This window comes from Hyla sarda, chromosome 3 (assembly GCF_029499605.1).
Source record: "Hyla sarda isolate aHylSar1 chromosome 3, aHylSar1.hap1, whole genome shotgun sequence".
Classification (NCBI taxonomy): domain Eukaryota; kingdom Metazoa; phylum Chordata; class Amphibia; order Anura; family Hylidae; genus Hyla; species Hyla sarda.
Genome location: NC_079191.1, coordinates 256,983,515 through 257,005,372, shown reverse-complemented (window position 1 = coordinate 257,005,372; position 21,858 = coordinate 256,983,515). Strand labels below are relative to the sequence as shown.

At 42.8% G+C, this 21,858-nt stretch overlaps 1 protein-coding gene across 3 annotated transcripts in view; it reads right to left on the bottom strand.

Annotated features, from left to right (window-relative positions):
- NCOA7 (nuclear receptor coactivator 7) overlaps positions 1-21,858 on the bottom strand; it is a 211,120-nt gene that overhangs the window by 68,481 nt on the left and 120,781 nt on the right. For all 3 annotated transcript variants that reach the window (XM_056566476.1, XM_056566480.1, XM_056566477.1), the window contains exon 3: positions 15,769-15,974. In XM_056566476.1, coding sequence (XP_056422451.1) covers positions 15,769-15,974 — 206 coding nt within the window. The remainder of the gene's footprint in view (positions 1-15,768; positions 15,975-21,858) is intronic.

The window sequence follows — 21,858 nt, the reverse complement described above, 5'->3', positions numbered from 1 at the left end:
TTCATTACGCTGATAATGCGGCATGTCCACCCCGAGGTGATCCCGCCTATGACCGGCTTTACAAAGTGAGGCCGGTCATCGATCACTTTGGGGCCAAATTTTTGGAGGCCTATGTACCGCTCAGGGAGCTCTCGGTTGATGAGTCTCTCATCAGTTTTAAGGGGAGACTCATCTTCCGGCAGTATATTCCCTCGAAGCGGGCGCGGTATGGCGTGAAGCTCTATAAACTTTGTGAGAGTACCTCCGGGTACACTTGCAAGTTTAGGGTGTATGAGGGACGAGATTCCCGTATTGAACCCCCAGATTGTTCCCCCACTCTGTGTTAGCAGGAAAATCGTTTGGGAGCTTGTGCACCCATTGCTGGATAAGGGTTACCACGTGTACGTGGACAACTTTTATACCAGCATCCCTCTTTTCACATCCCTTGCCGCCAGATCCACGTCCGCTTGTGGGACTGTGCAGAAAAACCAGAGAGGCCTCCCTCTAAATTTTGTTAAGACGCCTATGCCCAAGGGTGAGTCCCGTGCTCTTACCCATGATAACCTGTTGCTTGTCAGGTATAAGGATAAGAGGAATGTCCTTATGCTGACCACAATTCATGGTAACGGCAGCACCCCTGTCCCTGTGCGAGGTACCACAACACCGGTCCTCAAGCCCGATTGTATTCTGGACTACAATCGGTATATGGAGGGAGTTGATCTTTCTGAACAAGTCCTCAATCCATACATGGCCATGCGGAAAACACGGGTATGGGACAAAAAAGTTGGGGTCTACTTGGTACAGGTTGCCATGTACAACTCTTTTGTACTGTCCCATTACGCTGGCAACACAGGGACATTCCTTCAGTTCCAAGAAGAAGTCCTAAAGGTCCTGATCTTTGGCGACCAGGAAAGAGCGGGTCAGACTTCCCAAGGAACTGGAAATATAGGTGCCAGGATCGTCCCAGGCCAACACTTTCCAGGTGAGGTCCCCCACACTGGAAAGAAGGGACGAACCCAGAAAAGATGCAGAGTGTGTCACAGGAGGGGGATTCGGAAGGACACCACCACTCAAAGTGACACTTGCCCCGATCATCTGGGCCTCTGCATTAAAAACTGCTTCAGGGAGTATCACACTTACATGGAGTACTACATTTTCCCTTCTCATTTTAATTTTCCATAATTTGACCCCAATGTACCAAGTCCAGAGTACATTCCAAGTTTTAACCCCATAAACCACTAAATTGCCCAAAATAATGTTTCATCAAAAAAAAAAAAAAAAAAACATAAGACCTCTGGGGGTATTTTTTCAAGAAAATGGGTCATAGGTAACTGAGTCACTAACATCGGAGACTTTTTATGTTGCCTCAAATGCGCAGCGCTCTCTCTCCACCTAAGCGTGGTGCGCATTTGAGGTAAGAGGTTAGGGACGGCCACACACATCACATTCCAGAATGATGATTCAGAGCATAGGGTTTGGGGCGGGCATATTTTTTAGTTTTGGCTATGCTCTGGGTTATCATTCTGGGAACATAACCTGTTTTATAATTTTATATCCCATTGTACCCCATGTTAGTTATTTAATGTACCCCAGTTATTTACCCCATGTAATGCCCCTTGAGGGGGGGGGGCGCTGTTTTGGCTCCATAGGCAGCAATGCAAAGCTCAAGGACCCTGACTGATCTCCAGCACCTCTGAGACCAGCGTGCACGCTGTTTACGCCAAGATATGAGGTATGTCCTTACTCCAAAGAAATGTATTTACAAATTTACAATGACATTTTCTCCTAATACCACTTGTGAAAATGAAAAATTTGGGGTATTCCCAGCACTTTAGTGTAAAAAAAATAAAAAATTTCCTTTCCACATCCCGCTTAATGAACATTTATCAATCACCTGTGGGGTGTTAAGGCTCACCGTACCCCTTGTAACGTTCCTTGAGGGGTGTAGTTTCCAAAATAGTATGCCATGTGGCTTTTTTTTTTTTTGTTGCTGTTCTGGCACCATAGGGGCTTCCTAAATGCGATATGCCCCCCCCCCCCCCCATTTCAGCAAAATTTGCAAATGTGGCTCCTTCTCTTCTGAGCATTGTAGTGCTCCTATTGCCCCTTGTAAAAATGTAAAATTTGGGGAAAAAACTGTATTTTAGTGGAAAATAAGAATAAAAAATCATTTACACATCCAAAGTCGTCAAACACCTGTGGGGTGTTAAGGCTCACTGTACCCACTGTTACGTTCCTTGAGGGGTGTAGTTTCCAAAATAGTATGCCATGTGGGGATTTTTTTTTCTGTCCTGGCACCATAGGGGCTTCCTTAATGGGACATGTCCCCCAAAAACCATTTCAGCAAAATTTGCTTTGCAAAAGCCAAATGTGACTCCTTCTCTTCTGAGCATTATAGTGCGCCCGCAGTGCGTACACATATGTGGTGTTTCCCTTCTCAGAAGAAATGGGGTTACAAATTTTGGGGGGCTTTTTCTCCTATTACCCCTTGTAAAAATGTAAAATTTGGTGGAAAACTAGCATTTTAGTGAAAAAATAAATAAAATTATTTACACATCCAAATTTAACAAAAAGTCGTGAAACACCTGTGGGGTGTTAAGGCTCACTGTACCCCTTGTTACGTGCCTTGAGGGGTGTAGTTTCCAAAATGGTATGTTATGTGGGGTGTTTTTGCTGTTCTGGCACCATAGGGGCTTCCTAAATGTGACATGCCCCCCAAAAACCATTTCAGAAAAACTCACTCTCCAAAATCCCACTGTCGCTTCTTCCCTTCTGAGCCCTCTAGTGCACCCGCTGAACACTTGACATACACATATGAGGTATTTCCTTACTCGAGAGAAATTGGGTTACAAATTTTAGGAAGATTTCTCTCCTTTTACCCCTTGTAAAAATTCAAAAACTGGGTCTACAAAAACATGCCATTGTAAAAAATGAAGATTTTGAATTTTCTCCTTCAATTTGCTGCTATTTCTGTGAAACACCTAAAGGGTTAACAAACCTTTTGAATGTCATTTTGAATACTTTAAGGGGTGCAGTTTTTATAATGCGGTCATTTATGGGGTATTTCTAATATGAAGGCCCTTCAAATCCACTTCAAAACAGAACTGGTCCCTGAAAAATTTCGATTTAGAAAATTTTGTGGAAAATTGCTGCTATACTTTGAAGCCCTCTGATCTCTTCCAAAAGTAAAAACATGTCAACTTTATGATGCAAACATAAAGTAGACATATTGTATATGTGAATCAATATATAATTTATTTGGAATATTCATTTTCCTTATAAGCAGAGAGCTTCAAAGTAAAAAAAAAAAATTGCAAAATTTTCAATTTTTTCATAACATTTTGGAATTTTTCACCAAGAAATGATGCAAGTATCAACAAAATTTTACCACTAACGTAAAGTAGAATATGTCACGAAAAAACAATCTCGGAATCAGAATGAAAGGTAAAAGCATCCCAGAGTTATTAATGCTTAAAGTGACAGTGGTCAGATGTGCAAAAAATGGCCGGGTCCTACAGTGAAAATTGTCTGGGTCCTTAAGGGGTTAAATGGAACCTTACAGGAGGGTCACCCACACTAAGGCTGCATTCACACTGCGGTTTGGAGCGTACGGCTGCCGGATCCGGCTGTGGGAGGGGAAAACCGTGCGCTCCAGTACCCCAGCCGGACCAGCGCCAAACTCCATTGACTTAAATTAGTCGAACGAGTCAAACAGTGACTCTGGTCAGCTCATTTTTGCCCCGTATCCGTTTTTGTGACCGGACCTAAAACCGTAGTTTACTGTGGTTTTAGGTCCGGGTCACAAAACCGGATATGGGCCAGAAATGAGCCGACTAGAGTCATTGTTTGACTCCGGTCAGCTCATTAAAGTCAATAGAGTTTGGCGCCAGTCCTGGGGTACGGGAGCGCACAGTTTTCCACTCCCCCAGCCGGCAGCTGTATGCTCCAACCACAGTGTGAATGCAGCCTAACCTGAAAATACAGAGCCCATATGACCCTCTTTCTAACAATGTTTACCTTATGTAAATCCGTCCAGCCCTTCAGGAGAAATAAGCAAATATTTATTCATGCTTATTTACAAAAACTATCGAACACTCGAACAGGGCCAGCTCTACCATGGATCCCTCTGGGTCCATTGGACACTGGCAGCACATACCTTGACAGGAGTGGCATACGTATTGCTGTCCAAGAGCATTTTTTTTCCTTACATTTATTTTTTTTGGTTACTCATTTTAAAGGAGTACTCCAGGAACTAAAAACTTATCCCCTGTCCTAAGGATAGGATATAAGTGTCAAATCGAAGGGGGTCCAACTGCTGGGTCCCCTGCGATCCCCCCGTACAGGGCCCTGGCAGTCTGCACAAAGGGCACGTGTCAAACACCGCACGAAGCGGGAGCTGACACGTCCCCTCAATACAACACTATGGGAGATCCGGCAAGCTGCATTCGGCAATCTCCGGCTCTGCCACAGTGCTGCATTGAGGTGGCATGTCGGTCGCCGCTTCGTGTGGACTGGCAAGGCTGGAAGGGGGATCGCAGGGGTCCCAGCTGTCGGACGCCCGATCTGACACTTATCTTCTATCCTTAGGATAGGGGATAAGTTTTTAGATCCTGGAGTACTCCTTTAAAGGAAAACTGTCACTAAACTGCCCCAGCACTAACCAGAGGTACTGGCTGGTAGTGCGGGGGACATTGATCAATATGCTGCCTACCATGCCCGGATCCGTAATGCCGTTCGCCCGTTATCTTCATTATTCTTGACAAGGATCCATCTGGCACTGTGATATCAGCGACGCTCATCTGCAGCGCCGCCGGCTTATGAATATTCATGCTCTCCCTCTCCTCCCCGCTCGGTATGTGACTCCACTGCACATGTGCCGCTTCCTGTGTATATCCGCAGCCGTCACACCCCCTACCATAGACTTGCATTGAGGGGGCGGGGTGTGACATCATGAGGGGGCAGGGCTACGACATCACGAGCTCCCAGCGCCGGCTCTAAGCATTCGTAACATTTTGTTCCAAACACTGAGCATCGGAGTACCCCTTTAATGGCAAATGTTTTGTCTTATGATAGTAGCCTCTTTCAGCAGTATAATGCGTTCTCCCACAATAGTAAAATTGTTAGGGTGTGTTCACACTACGTTATCATTTCTAATATATGCATTTGGTTAATGGATGCTAAAAACAGATACTGCAGTATGCCATCCATTTCCATTGAGTTACATTATAAAAAAAAAAAGGTACATGAGAGCCTAAATGTGTTTACTTTTCCATCAAAGGGTTTCTCTTTTTTGCAGGGTGTGAAATAACTGGTACCATTGGGGTACAAACAGCTTTTTGATTGCATTTTAATCAGTAATATGTAGTTCTGATTCAATTCCCAGCCACGTCTCCTCTTCATCACTCTCAGTTTTTGAGCCTGTAACGGAGGATGAGGTTTCCAGGCTCCTCTCCTCCGCACGCCCCACTACCTGCTCTAGTGACCCCATGCCTTCACACCTCATCCAGTCTCTCTCTCCAGCTATCAGCTGTCACCTAACTAAAATCTTTAACCTCTCCCTCTCTTCTGGGGTCTTTCCCTCCTCCTTCAAACACTCTATCATAACCCCACTATTGAAAAAACCATCTTTGGACCCGTCCTGTGCAGCCAACTATCGACCAGTCTCAAATCTCCCCTTTATCTCCAAACTCCTGGAACGCTTGGTCTACTCCCACCTTATCCGCTATCTCTCCGAGAACTCTTTCCTTGACCCCTTACAGTCTGGTTTCCGCTCCCTTCACTCCACAGAAACGTCCCTAACCAAAGTCACTAACGATCTTCTGACGGCCAAATCAAATGGCAATTTCTCTTTACTGATTCTCTTGGACCTGTCTGCGGCTTTTGACACTGTGGATCACCAACTCCTCCTCAGTAGTCTCCGCTCCATCGGTCTCAAGGACTCTGCTCTCGCCTGGTTTTCCTCCTATCTCTCTGGCCGCTTCTTTAGCGTCTCGTTTTCTGGCTCTTCTTCTTCTCCTCTTCCCCTTGCTGTCGGGGTTCCCCAGGGATCGGTCCTGGGTCCTCTACTCTTTTCACTCTACACATCCCCCATTGGAAAAACAATCAGTAGATTTGGTTTCCAGTACCACCTCTATGCTGATGACACCCAACTCTATACCTCTTCCTCCAACATCACCCCTGCACTCCTACAGAATACCAGTGACTGTCTCTCTGCCGTCTCAGACATCATGTCCTCTTTATATCTGAAACTAAATCTTTCGAAAACAGAACTTCTTGTCTTTTCTCCATCAACTGATACTGTACCTAACCCTGACATTTCCATCTCGGTATGTGGTACTACCATAACTCCCGGGCAGCAGGTTCGCTGTCTTGGAGTTATACTTGACTCTGATCTGTCTTTCACTCCCCATATTCAGTCTCTTTCACGTTCTTGTCACGTGCATCTCAAAAACATTTCAAGAATCCGCCCGTTTCTCACTATTGAAACTGCTAAAACTCTCATTATTGCTTTGATTCACTCCCACCTCGACTACTGTAACTCTTTACTAATAGGCCTTCCTTTCTCCAAACTCTCTCCTCTCCAGTCCATCCTTAATGCCGCAGCCAGACTCATCTTCCTCTCCAGCCGCTACACCGACGCCTCCTCCCTGTGCCAGTCACTACACTGGTTACCAATTCAGTCCAGAATACAGTACAAAATCCTCAGTCTCACACACAAAGCTCTCCACAATGCTGCACCTCCCTACATCTCCTCTCTCATCTTGTTCTCTCCGATCTGCTAATAATCTCACACTAACATCTTCTATAATCCGAACTTCTCACTCCCGTCTCCAAGACTTCACTCGTGCTGCACCGGTTCTCTGGAATGCTATCCCTCAATCCCTCAGACTCAACAACAACATCCACAGTTTCAAACGTGGCCTAAAAACACATCTCTTCAGACAGGCCTATAACAGTCTCTAATTGGCCTCAACATATCCCCAACATATCCTCAATATATCCCCACACCTCTTGTTTGAATAGTTATTGTGTAATATTATGTCTGATAGTTGTCTTTGTTTGTACCCCATAATTGTAAGCGCTGCGGAATCTGTAGGCGCTATATAAATAAATAAATAAACCTTCTTTATACTTTCTATACATTTTTTTTTACATTTTTGATAAATGAAAGCATTAGACAATAGTTTATGGGGGTTTGTTTTTTCATACATTGTATATAATTTTTGCTTTGCATTTTTAGTCCCACTAGGGAACTACACCATGGGTGTACAATACTTCTGTATAACACTGACAAACATCAGGGTAGGCCCTAATAGGTATACAGAGATGGCAGAACTGGGGCTTTACCTGATCTTTAGCTGCTTTGACAAGGTTTTAGAACTCTGCAACCATGATGGCAGTGGGCTGACAGTGGTTGCCCCCTCCTTCTGTCTGAGATTACCGTATTTTTCGCCCTATAGGACGCACCCAATTTATAGGTGCAAAATCTAGAAAAATAAAGATTTTGAACCCAATAGTGGTCTTCAACCTGTGGACCTCCAGATGTTGCTAAACTACAACTCCCAGCATGCCCGGACAGCCGTTGGCTGTCAGGGCATGCTGGGAGTTGTAGTTTTGCAACATCTTGAGGTCCGCAGATTGAAGACCACTGTATAGGAGGTAATATTCACGTGTCCCCGCCGCTCCGGACCCGTCACCGCTGCCCTGGATGTCGCTCCATCGCTGTCCCCATCGCTCCGGAACGTCTCTGCTGCTGGCCGGGTATCCTCGCTCTCCGTCGCCGCCATCACGTCGTTACTCACGCCGACGCATGTACGCGACAATGTGATGACGAGGAAGGAGAGCGCCGGCGATACAGGGGATCCCTGAACGGAGAAGACACCGAGGAGGCAGGTAAGGTCCCTCCCGGTGTCCTGTAAGAACTAACCCGGCTATTCAGTCGGGCTGTTCGGGACCGCCGCAGTGAAATCGCGGCGGTCCCGAACAGCCCAACTGAACAGCCGGGTTAGTGTCACTTTCCCTTCAGACGCCGCGGTCAGCTTTGATCGCCGCGTCTGAAGGGTTAATACAGGGCATCACAGCGATCGGTGATGTCCTGTATTAGCCGCGGGTCCCGGCCATTGATGGCTGCAGGGACCGCCACGATAGGGGTGTATTCGCCATATAAGACGCACCGACTCTTTCCCCCCATTTTTGGGGAAGAAAAAGTGCGTCTTATACGACGAAAAATACGGTATGTTTACACAAGGTAAAAACCTTGTAGATTTTGACACCATGGGTATTTTTGCATCAATATCTGTGCATTTTTAATACTTCCCAATGGTACCAAACATGTATGGTGGATGTCAGAAAGGGGTAAATGCTATGGCGGATCTGTGTTATATGCATGGCATACTTTATTCATAGGATACAAGTCTCGGGGATGTGCTTGGGTCTTTTTATCTTTCATTTGCTAGACTATAATGGGCAAGACATATCGATACAGATTGGGGGCCAGCCATATCGATCTAAAATTTCTTAATGTTAATTTCATGTTTCTTGGTTAATTTAAAGCTGTTAGAATAACACCTACAAACTTTAGCATCTTTTTGTATATGCGTTTTTGAGGGTTTTTAAGAAGCCCACTGAAGTCTATAAGGCATGTTTTCAGAGTTTAAAGGCATCTGGCTTCAGAGTTGTTAGCTATGAAACCCCCCAAAAATTTTGATAAAATGCTGCATGAAATGGCATAAGGGTAGTTTCACACATGCAGTTTTTTTTAATGTTGCCTTTTTTTAAGCCAAACTAAGGAATTACTACAAAAAAAAGTGCATCCATACATTCCTTTCTTTTTACATTCACTCAATTGTTTGAAAAGAAATGCACTAGAAACTGCATATGTGAATCCAGCCTAAAGCCTCATACACATGACCATATTACAGTACAGTTTGGTGCAAAGCACCTTTACTATACCTCTTATGCATTCCATTTTATCCCCATGTAAGGAGTTATTCTGTCCTAGATATAATGCTTACAGGGCTCATTTTCCAGCACTGAGCCTTGTATGTCAATCAGTAAAAGCAAGGGCAGATGGGGGAGGTTGGAGCATGTATGCTGCAGCTTGGCACCACCTCCTTGACACTTGAGTTCTGAGCATAACATAGACCTAACAGATTCCCTATAATAAACTTTAGACAGGTTGCCCACCATATACTATATAATACTAACCAGGGCTAGTGCAGGTATTTGCCACCCTAGGTCAAACCTTATTTTGTCACCCTTTGGCCCTACCCCTTGGTTGCACCTTTTTTTGCACTATACTGTTACTGAATAAAGTAAATCTATACAGAGATCAACATTTTCACAAACAGAGACCATATAGTGGTAGATACCAGCTTCAGACCGGATAAGTTATTACAACTATATGTAGTGACTCACAAGTGATGTCTTCTCTGATCGGAGTCATTCATTTTTCTTTTACTTCTTCATCTGGCTCAAACCATTATGAAGAATTCTCCAGGCTTGACTTGTCTTCACGGAATCTGCCAAACATTTTAGACTCCTCATTCCAGCGCAATTCTCACTTCTATACAAACTATCCATGTGTATTGCTCCACACAGTAATAGTGCCCACTTTCTGCCCCCATTTTGCTGGCCCTTTACATTACCCCCATATATTAGGCTTCTCATTTCCCCCCATATAACAGGCCTCTCACATTGCCAATACATTGCGATTACATTTTCTGCACATTTCCCCACACTCACTCACATTGCCCACCGTATTCACTCACATTGCCCCCCATATTCACTCACATTGCCCCCCATATTCCCTCACATTGCCCCCCATATTCACTCACATTCCCCCCATGTTTCTCATATTGCCCCCTATATTCCTTACATTGCCCCATATATACTCACATCCCCCCATATTCCTCAGCTTGCCCCCTATATTCCTTACATTGCCCCACCACCTTGCTAACATTGCCCCCCCATATTTTTTATAGTGCCCCAATATATTCCTCACATTGCCCGCATATTCCTCACTTTACCCCCATTTTCCTCACATTGCCCCCCCCCCCGTATTCCTAACATTGCCCCCATATTCCTCACAGTACCCCCTTATTCACTCACACTGCCCAATAAAGAAAGAAAAACACCACTCACCTCTCCATCGTTCTCCTGAAGCTCCAGGTGCTCCCCTCCCACCGCTCCTATTTTTTTCGTGCAGGCAGTGGCATACAGAGATGCTGCACACACAGGAAGCATTGCCTGAAGTGACAGGGCGAGCCGCGAGGCTCCATCCAGTTACTGCCACAGTATTCTTTAAACTCTGTGTGTGTCTTAAGGGCATACTTAAAGTTTGGTTTGTCCAGAATGTGCGCCATGAATCCTCAGGGCACTCTAGGCCAGCGCCTACCTCGCCTATTGTTGGCACCGGCCCTGAACCAACACCGTTGTTCAGACAAAAAATGTAGTTTTTGTTGCAGGGTTTTGTACATTTTTTGAGTCAGAACCAGGTGTGAATTCAAAAGAAATATAAATGATGGTGTTATACCTTTCCTTTCTCCTACAGCCACTTCTTTCTTTGGCTCAAAGAACTGCATTAAAAACTGCAGTGGTAGTTTTCTTAAAAAAAATAAAAAAAGTTTGTGTGTTCCACAAGCCTTATGGAGTAACTCACCATTATATCCAGGCAAAGAATGTTTAAGGTTTACTAGCAGTAGTATTGTAGATTACACATATTGGCAGTATTGTAGATGACATATATACAGTCCAATTGTTACGTTGAAAAAAATGAAATTCTGACTCCAATATTTTTTACAGGAACAGACAAAAAGTTATTAAGATTAATAAACAGATAGCAAACATATAATCACAAGCAGACTAATTTCTTTTATTATATAATAATACAAAGCAAATATTTCTGTAGGTGTGTTTACACAGCATAAAATCTGTACTCTGCACTTTGCCACGTTAATCCAACAAAGATAATAACAGTAGAGCAGGATGTTCATACCCAATGCTGTATTACAGGGGATTACATTGCATCTAGGTGATAACTGAGGACTTGTAGTGCCGCCAGGTCTTGTTTCTTTCCTTTGTACAACATTTACATTGGTATAACACTGGTGTCCAGAGATACTGAAAGCTAAAATTGTACAGATATTGTATCCTGACATGAACTGTTTGCCATATTTCTCAAGCCATTATTGAAGAATTTTGCACCATGGCAGGCCACATTAACCTACTAAAAGAGTCGACTGCCATTCGGAAATACTATCGTAATGAAGTTGTGTACTTGGTCTACAAGAATATTTTGATAGGTGGCATGCCTCAAAGTTCCATCCACATGAATGCTATGATCCAAGGCTTCCCTCTGATTGGCCATGGGCTCACCGCTGCTCTTTTCTAAACTGCAGGCAGCTTTATGCCTGTGGCCTTGACGGAAGAAAGATGTCGCACCCCAGCACAGGCAGTATGGTTGGTGACATCATCATGCCAGCTGCCTGCACAGGGGACGCGACCTGCAGGTAAAGTTGGAAGTTGGAAAAGGTAAGTTACTTTTTTATTTATTTCATTCAATTGGCACAAAGGGGACTCTGTTAGGTGGGAAGGGGCGATATTGTGTGGGGCATTTACGTTTCAGATCATTTTTGAGGGACTAACTACTGTGTAGGGATTTAAAGGGTTCTAACTACTTTGTAGGGGTACTGGTGGGGGCTAAATATTGTGTGGGGCACTAATAAGGGCTAACTACTGTTTGGGAAGCACTATTAGGTGACAATTAACTATTTTATGGAGGATACCTTTTTTGCTGGGGACAAACTACTGTGAAGGTGCAATATTAGAAGGGGCTAATTACTGTGTGGGGCACTATACGGGTAACTACTGTGTTGGGACATCATAAAGAGGTGACTACTGTGTGCTGGCAATGTTAGGGGGTGAACTTCTGTGGTGACACTATTGGGGGCCAGCTACTGTGTGCAGTACGATTAAGGCAGCTTACTGCTTTGTGGGTGTACTATTGAGGGTATCTACTTTGTCAGGACACTACTATGGAGTAACTACTGTGTAGAGGTACTATCGAAAATTAGCAATAATGGCAAACAAGATACTAAATGGCTTTTTACTTTAAAGTGCCTACTATGTTAACCAAATTAAATGACTTAGGTCCCACAATATAACACTCAATGCATACAAGCCTATGAGTGAACTCCTAACCAAACTACACAGAAAAAACTATAGAAAACTGGAGTCAGTTAAAAGATATATAGATAAAGATATATAAATATATAGATTATTTTCTGTCAGTGCATGATGGGAGTTGTAGCTTGCAACAGCTGGAGAGTCATAGGCTGGGATAAAATGAATAAGTACATAGTGGCACAGTTCATTAGTGTGGTACTCATCTACTTATAGTTAGGGTCTGCTTATCTAGGTCTGCCATGAAATAAAAGTCTGAGTTGAGCACTAGAGCCTGTTTCACACCTAGCAGCCACACTGCAATGCAAGAAAGAGGTGCTGCCTGTTGCATCTAGTATGACCTGAACATTGCCACATACGGTGCCCCTGAAAAGAATGCTGCCACACACTGTTCCCCTAAATATAATACTACCACACACTATGAATATAATACTGCCACATGCTGTACCCTGAATACTGCCCCCCAATATAAAATTGCCAATCCTGTGCCCCTTGTTGAAACCGTAAGTGATGTTTCTGGGTCCCCTCAAACAATGGATGATGCTGCCCTCCTAATAAACTGTGCCACTGCCCCTCTTAATAAGCTGTGCCACTGCTCCCTTAATTAACCTTACTACGATGCCACCCAAATGAACTGTGCCACTATGCTCTTAATCATTTTATCCTAATCTGTGACTCTCCAGCTGTTGCAAGTTACTGAAGTGTGGAGGAATATTTGCACCTTGTGATTTTCTCATTTTCTATCCTATATTTTTGGAGCAATACACATGCTCAAGCTCCCCCTAGTGGCAACTACCAGCAGATTTACAAGAGCCTATCTCTGCCATGAACCTGGAAGATATCCCTAAGGGCTCGTGCACACTGAGGAAATTCAGCGAGGAAATTCCTAGCTGAATTTTCTTTGTGGATTGGCAATCTGTTCATACTGAGGAAATGTAGAGAAAAAAAATAGAGACCGCACGAGTTTGGCCTCGTCTATTACCCCAAGCAAATAAGAACAATACTAGATGTTGGGGCTACCGACACGTCTACTGGGTGGCCGCTCACCTCAAAGCAATAGGACATGCGCATATCACCCTAATGTATAGGGTACAATCCGATGAGAACCGCTGCTGAAGCCAGGAGGTTACAGGAGGCAGGTTCCAGTCCTGGTGAAGTAGCAAGGAAGAGGGGAGGAAGGAGACCTATCAACCCAGGCGCTGCGGATGCTTATCCCAAGGATGGATGGAGACAGATTGGTACTATAACAGATCCCTCGGCAGGGACCACTTTATTGTTTTGAAAAAATTATAAAAAATGAGCAGAGTACAGATTATGCGTTTCAAGGGAAGCACCCTCTTGATCAGATCTGATGAATCTGTACTCTGCTTATTTTTATTATTTTTTTAAAACAATAAAGTGGTCCCTGCCGAGGGATCTGTGATAGTACCAATCTGTCTCCATCCATCCTTGAGATAAGCATCCGCAGCACCTGGGTTGATAGGTCACCTTCCTCCCTTCTTCCTTGCATACTGAGGAAATGACAAGGAAAAATAATGAGGAAAAGCTGAATGCACACTACGGAAATTCAGCAGGGAACTTCCTTCCTGTATTCAATAAGTGGATCCCCCTTATTGTGGGAGATTTTATGATATTTCATGAGAGAGCAGTTCTTTATCATTGTCCAGGATAAGGAACACATAGCTGGTTTCTTTTAAAACCAATGCCATAACTCTCTATAGGTTGTTTATAGAATTGCAACTCATTCACGTCAATGGAACTGAGCTGCAATACCAGACACAACTATGTACTTTTGTGGTGCTGTTTATGTGATGTTTTGATCAAATTACACATAAAAGCTAAAAGTATCAAGACGTTGCAGAATTCTGAGATATGCAAATGTGCCAGTTCTAATGTTACCCAAAGGCTATGTTCACATGATGTAATTTCCGTGTGTACAGCAGCAGCAAAGTCCCCTTGATTGCAATGGGATTCTGCTACACTCTTCACATGGCAGAATTTACATGCCAGATATTTCTGTAATTCAGATTCTGGCATCTGCAGAAAGAATAGTCATGTCTATTCTTTCTGCGGATTCCACAACAAAACGCATCTATGAGATGGCGCATTTCTGAGCAGTCCTAGCAGTCCTAGCACTCTGTCTGTGGAATGTCCGCACAAAATTTTTCCCCCCGGACATTCTACCATCTGAACACAGCCTAAAGGAGTTCTCCCACAGAAGATACATGTCATTACATGACCACAGGTAGGAGAACTTTGATTGGAAGGGGGATAAGTTCCTTGATACTGTAAAACTCTTTTAAAGGAAAACCGTCATCAGTTCACCCAAACTAAATCCAATACACTGGGTTATAGTGTGGGTGAACAGGAGACCAATGACCGGGTTAAATACGTACCTGCACTCCGGAGTGCTGTCCCCCGAAGATCTGCATCCATCTTCAGTGAATTGCGCGCTGGAGGCGGGCTTGCCGGCTCAATTGTCACGGATCATGTGAGCGGTGCGCCGACTGAGCGCTCACATAACCCACGACAATTTTGATTCAAATTGAGCCGGTGGGATTGTTTAAAAATATTTTTAAACAAAATAAGTATGTTTAAAATTGCCTTACTCTGACCCCTATAACTTATACAGTATACAGGGCTGTATGAGGACTCAATTTCTGAACCATGATCTGTAGTTTTTATTGGTACCACTTTTGCATGTAACTTTTTAATCATATTTTATTGAATTTTTGGGGGATGTGATGTGACCAAAAAGCAGCAATTTTGGACTTTTTCTTAGTTTACGCCATTCACCATACGGGATCATTAACATTATATTTTAATAGTTCAGCCATTTATGCATTTTCTTTTTAATAATTTTTTTTGTCAAATATGAAAAAGGATTTACATTTTTATTAGGGAAGGGGTTTATTCACATTTAACAAAAAAAATGTTTTACTTTTTTTTACTATTTATTTTATACTTTTAATGTCCCCATATTTGGTTGCTAATACTGTTCAGTGCTATGCATAGGCATAGCACTAATCAGTATAATCTGCAATCTACGTCCTGCGATCGCTTCATGTACAGGACATAAATGCCTATTGCCCTTAAAGGGGTACAGGTGGAAAACACTTTTTTTTTTTTTAATCAACTGGTGCCAGAAAGTTAAACAGATTTGTAAATTACTACTATTTAAACATCATAATCCTTCCAGTACTTATCAGCTGCTGTATACTACAGAGGAAGTTCTTTTCTTACTGGAATTATTTTCTATCTGACCACAATGCTCTCTGCTGACACCTCTGCCCATGTCAGGAACTGTCCAGAGTACAAGCAAATCACCATAGCAAACCTCTCCTTCTCTAGACAGTTCCTGACATGGTCAGCAGAGAGCACTGTGGTCAGACTGAAAAGAACTCCAGAAAAAAAATACTTCCTGTGGAGCATACAGCAGCTGAAAAGTACTGGAAGGATTAATATTTTTAAATAGAAGTGATTTACAAATCTGTTTAACTTTCTGGCACCAGTTGATTAGAATTTTTTTCCCCACTGGAGTAACTCTTTAAGGTGTGAAAAAAAAAAAAAAAAAAAAGATAAACATGTCACAATGAGTTTTTATACCTGTGCTGTGTCTTTTATGTTCATTACGACAAAGCTGCTTCCCTTGACCTTTTTTCTTTTTCTTTTCTTCTTCAAGACTGAGTGCTTTCTGAGGAGCTTGTCCTAGAATCACCTTCAGACTACTGTCTTTGCTGGGTGGAGGGTCAACATGTGAATTACTGGCTGTGAGCTCTGGATTCTGCTTCACAGACTTTCGCTTTTTCAACCTAAACAAGCAGAAAGAAAGAGTTAATAAACACCGATGTAAAGAGGCAGCACAAGAATAATTGAATAAACCCCTGAAATTATCAGAATTTTTTTGCATTGATTACTAATAAAATGTGGTCTTATTATTTAACACACAATTAAAAACAAACACAATGAAAACAATGAAACTAAATGACTAACAGAAACAATCTTACAATTTCATTATTACAATTATTAGCCCATTACATGACACTGCCGCTCAGTCTATCACCGGCCAAACCAGTGGTCGCTGATTAGCTCAACGCAGTGTTAGGTGTCAGGCAGCAAAAGCCGAAAGAAGACTGGGGCTGGAGGACAGGAGACCGATTCCAGCGGTGGAAGGTAATTTGAAGTTTATAATTTTTATTATGGCAGCCTGGGCAGAATACAAAAATGTAAAAAAAAAAATCTGGATAACCCCTTTAACCAAATGTGTATCTCCTTGTTATAGTAATCATTGCACTTTGGGTCCCCATACCATCCAGAACATAATTCTGTCTGGCTACAGCATCAACTTTGTCCCAGCTAAAGCACAGGCAGGGACAAAGTCCAAAAAGTGAGGGTGGGACTATTACTCCTTTGTACTCCTGTCCTATCAGACTTCTAACTGATAACAGTGAAGAGACCTAGCAGAAAAGACTCAGCTAGGAAGTGAATGCATGTGAGGGCAAGTTCAGTGCTTATTTTGGATACGCCCCTTCCTGAGAAGTGGATGTCAGAATGAGTGAGCAGCAGAAAAGAGGGATTTGTGAGCCAAATACAGAAGCTAGACACATATAAAAGACATGTATAGCATTTGCATGACCTAGTGAATAACACATATAACCATTATTTGTTTCTGTGATATGACAGGCTTTAAGTGAAGGTGATCAGATTGGAAATGTTGGTATCACAGGTATTTTGTTCAATAAATATAGGCACACAAAGCCTGGTTAGTGATAAATTTGTTCTTCTCAATAAATATTGAATAGTGTGGGCTATGCTTTGTTGTAAACAACTTTCCGAAGATATGTTACAGCAATACAGGTCTATAAAACCATTGCTAAAGACCCGTGTGTACATGAAGCCAAGGTTAGGCAAGCTGTCTACAACTGGAGAGAACATGGCTCTCCCTAGGAATTGATGTCCTGTCAAAATCACTCCAGTAGTACAACCACCAATCCTGAAAAACGTGACAAGAAACCCAAGGGTAAGGTCTAAAGACCTTCGAATGATATTCATATAATGACATTACAAAAAAGGTGCTGCTGTCCAAACAGAACATTGTGGCCAGTTTGCCAGAGATCACCTGGATGTTCCACATTGCTTCTGGAAAAATGTTCTTCAAACAGATAAAATGTAACTTTATAGCACAAATGTGCAACTCTGTATTTGGAGATGAAAAAGAAGGCTACACACCAAAAGCTTGTCCCAACTGTGCCGAATGGTGGAGCATTATTGTGCAGGAAGAATGGCACGCACAACTGATGGAGCCTTGTGAAGGCCCTGTAAACAAGTGCTGATCCCATAACTAATGCAGTTTTTACAAGTAAAAACTGGAACTCCAAAAGGAGCCATTATAACAGTGGGAATGTTGGTGACTGTTTGGTTATGTCAGACAATAGGGTCATCACAACATCATGGCTTCCATTAGAAACTGAGCAGCACCATCTGCTTTCATTTTGACCGCTGAGCACCCGCCCTGGCCAGTGATTGGCTGAATGAGTATTTTCTGAGAAACAAAAGCAGAAAGCACTGCTCAGCCAAGAGCAGCCTGTCATCATCGGACAACAGCAGCGGGGGATCGGGCAGGTATAACTTCTTTTTTGATGCACATCAGTTTTGTCAGTACATAGATTTCTAGTGGTCCTTTTATACCTAGGCCTGGTCATAGACGGGGATTCTTTACTGTATAGACCCCACCACACACACACCACCATACATATTAGACTAAAGTGAGCCAAACCTGGACCAGCTGACTAATGGGATTCTTCCTTGACAGATGACATGAGGGAAGAGAAAGATCAGGCATGGTGGCTTACCCTTCTCTCACCTTTCAGAATGTATGAACACTCAGTGTTCATGTGTATGGAGTGAGCAGGAGAGTATAGCTGTCAGTCAAAAGCTTGTGTGTATGGGTACTTTAAGAGAAGTGAGACTATGGAACTCTCTGCCAATCTTTTAGGGTTTCTAGATTCTGGAGATAAGACACTGAGTTATTCTTATTACCATATTTTGAGTATATTTTGAGTCGGGGAGGAAATGTTTCCCTGCTATGGTGCAATTGGCAAATGCCTCTTTGGGTTTTTACCATTCATTGGATCAACACGATAGTATTATAGGTTGGATTAGATGGGCATTTTTTCAACCTTATTAACCATTACTGTATAAATAAAGTAGGAATTGGTCAGAAGTGTTTTATATACAGACACTGTACATGAAAATGTGAAATTCTGTGAATGCTTCCAAACTAAAGAATTGAGTACACTAATACGTGTTTTTTAATGTCATACAATCCATGTCTAACACCAAGTGCCTGCAGCAATGCAGAACTGAATTAGTTCCGCTCTTATGAAGCAATTTATGAAAATCCAATTTTATCTAAATGTAAGAGCTTTAGAAAAACTCTTCATGCTTTCTTCTTTCTTCGTCCTATCATGCTGGTTACAGGATTTTAGTGAATCTGTTCTTGGACCCACACTATTAAGATACTATACAAAATATTTGATATTTTTTATTTGCTACAGTGCATTTCTATACATAGAAACATAACATAACATAAAAGAGAGGGACTTTATCTGGTGTATTAAGCTTATAGGGAACAGCCAGGATACAGGTAATGTAATAACTATACTGCCACACCACCTCCATATATCTCTATGGGAGAGCTGAAGACTGCGGAACGGCTTTCTCATTGAGATATATGGGTGAGCCGGGGCTCTGTACTATACAGGAGATCACATGGGGGCCCTAGCGAGCAGAGAACCAGCCCCAACCCCCCCCCCCCCCCCAAAGTGCGGACAGGAGATACTCCTTTAACAGAATTATCCGCAAGCTACTCTGGTGTCCTTTTGGCCATGTGTGCTTAGGGTCATTGTCTTGTTTGAAGGTGAACTTTCATCTCAGTCTGAGGTCAGGTCTTTATTAAAAATATCTCTGTACTTTGCTCCATTCAGCTTTTCCTCAACCCTGACCAGTACTCCTGTTCCAGCCACTGGGACAGAAATGACGGTTAGAATTTAGGCCATAAATCTCAGTTTCATCACACAAGAGAATCTTCTTTCTTACAGTCTGAGGCCCTGGAAGAAGCCATTCTGTGCGAAACGTTGGGTGGTGACGGCTCACCAGATTACCTCTCTACCACTTGGTAATATTATTGTGTTTTTTATACTTGATTTCATTATTCCTATGGGTTAGGTCATGTTTAAATGCTGAGCAGCAATTGCTGCTAGTGCTACTATGTACATTTTCTGAGGTATTACATAAGCAACTTTTCCCTACTATTCTATATTTTGGTCATTTGGGTGAGCCCTCATCTTTAGTCTATTCCACTTTGGCATCCCTTACTCCTTGTCTGTATTGTTTCAGTAGTGAGTTTTCCTTTCTTTTTTAAGATACATATTTAAAATGTATGTTTTTTTGCATTTATGTACTAATAAAGCTATTATTTGATTCATATATGCGCTGTTCTCTTTTTTGTTGATATTTTCAGTTGGAATAAGGGTGACCAGCCTCCAATTTATTGATGCACAATTGGAACCAAAATGTCCAGTATAATTTCCAGATACATGCACAGAGAATTTGATTAAAGCATAGTTATGTGGCATACAATGTTTGTCTAGTAGCGGTGTATCTACTGTAGTATGCTTTGAATTGAACAATTGTTCTCTATACCAATGATTTTTTTTTTTGATTTTTTTTTTAGGTGGGGGTTCCTAGTTAAAAAATTTTTGGAAATCCACATTATCCTGTCTGAGTTGTACAGGCAGTTATTTGTCCCTTAAACGAGTGGTTTTTGATCAGAAATGCATTGTCAGCTGTGAGACCTTATATACTATAAGGGGTACTCCGGTGGAAAAAAAAAAATAAATCAACTGGTGCCAGAAAGTTAACTGTCAAACTTCTATGGTTAATATTAAAATAACTAATACCTGCGCTCCGGCTGGACACGCCGGCCGGGAGCGCTATCTTCTTATTTCCCCACGGTGGGACTGGGATTCGTATCGCAGGATGCGCCTACATGGGAATCCCAGCCCGTCATTCACCTCCCTCATCTTCCACCTCTCTGTGTCCTCGCAGCCCCAGCGCGAGTGCCCCCGCCTCCTAGGGAGCGCGCGCGCCAGAGCTCTTTTACTTAAAGGACCAGTGCTCTATTAATCAAGTGTCTACAACGGTCCCCTGTCCTTAAATATCAGCTCCTCCCTTGTTTCCTGGATGGATCTTTGTTGCCTTTGTGCCCTAGAGAAAGCTTCTGTGTTCCTGATATCTGTGTTCCTGATCCTAGTTCCATTACCTTACCCTGCACCTGTGCAGCCTGCCCTAACCTACTGCTTCCTGCCACATCCCAGCTACCTGTGTGGACGAGTCGTGCCAGGGGTAGCGACCTGGGTGCTGCCTGCTGCAGCAACACCATCCCGCTTTGTGGTGGGCTCTGGTGAAAACCAGTGGCACCTTAGACTCCGCTCCTTGGCACAGCTCACATCATCATCTACACAGGCCCAGAGGATCCACCACCTGCCGTGACTCATTACAATAATAAAACAAGCAAATAACTATTGTAATAAAACTAGCCCTAAATTGTGGCTGCGCATTTAACATTAAGCTGAATTCTTGTTACCTAAGAAACAGAAGACACAGTAGACTGAGCTACAGGAGAAGGCAAAAGACATATATTAAAGCTGCTGTGTTACCAGTAACTGCAGGGTGCTGCTTATGATATACATCGCATTCCAGTTACCAGAGTAACTGTAGACATCAGCCTACATATAGAATATAGCAGGGAACCAACAATGAATATATTTTAATATCAATGGCAATGAGTTATTGTTTCTGCGATGTATTAAAGGGGTACTCCACTGTCCCTCCGAAGATTGGCATCCATCTTCAGAAAATTGCGCACTGGAGGCGGGCCCGCTGGCTCAATATGAATGTTCATTGTTGCCGGTCATGTGAACGCTGCGCCGACTGAGCGCTCATGTGACTCGCGACTATGAATATTCAAGTTGAGGCGCTGGGCCCGCCTGCAGCACGCAGGCCCGATCTTGAGAGGGACAGATCTCCGGAGTGCCGGTATGTATTTAACCCATTAACCCCCTCATCGGTCTCCTGTTCAGCCACACAATAACCCAGTGTATTGGGTTTAGTGTGGGTGAACAGATGACAGTTTTCCTTAACCTCACATTTCATGCTCTTTTGAAATATATCCATAGACTCTGTTCTAGATTATACCATTAGAGTTAATAAACCTTTATGCAAATTAATTATATGAAAAAAGGCCATACACTTATTATGGAAACTACAAGCAAAAGTCAGATCAGTTGCATGCCTGATATCACCAGTGCCTGATGGACCCCATTGACATATAACAGGGCTGTATAATAGGGTCCATCAGATTACATTACGGTATCGTTATAACAACAGAAAAAGTCTTAAATGAGACACAACAATCTTTGAAAGAGCTCTTGACTTATGCCTTTCTAAAAATAGAATTTGGTTTGTCATTCTCCATACAGTTTGGCCCTCTTTAACAGTAAAGTGAAAGTTCATTCATGTTCTCTCCCGGCTCTGTGTCACGTGATCAAGACAAAATAGTCATGGTAAGTCTATGAACATGTCTGGATCACATGACACACGCAAGGTGGGAGGCAAGAAGAGGAGTGCGTGGCA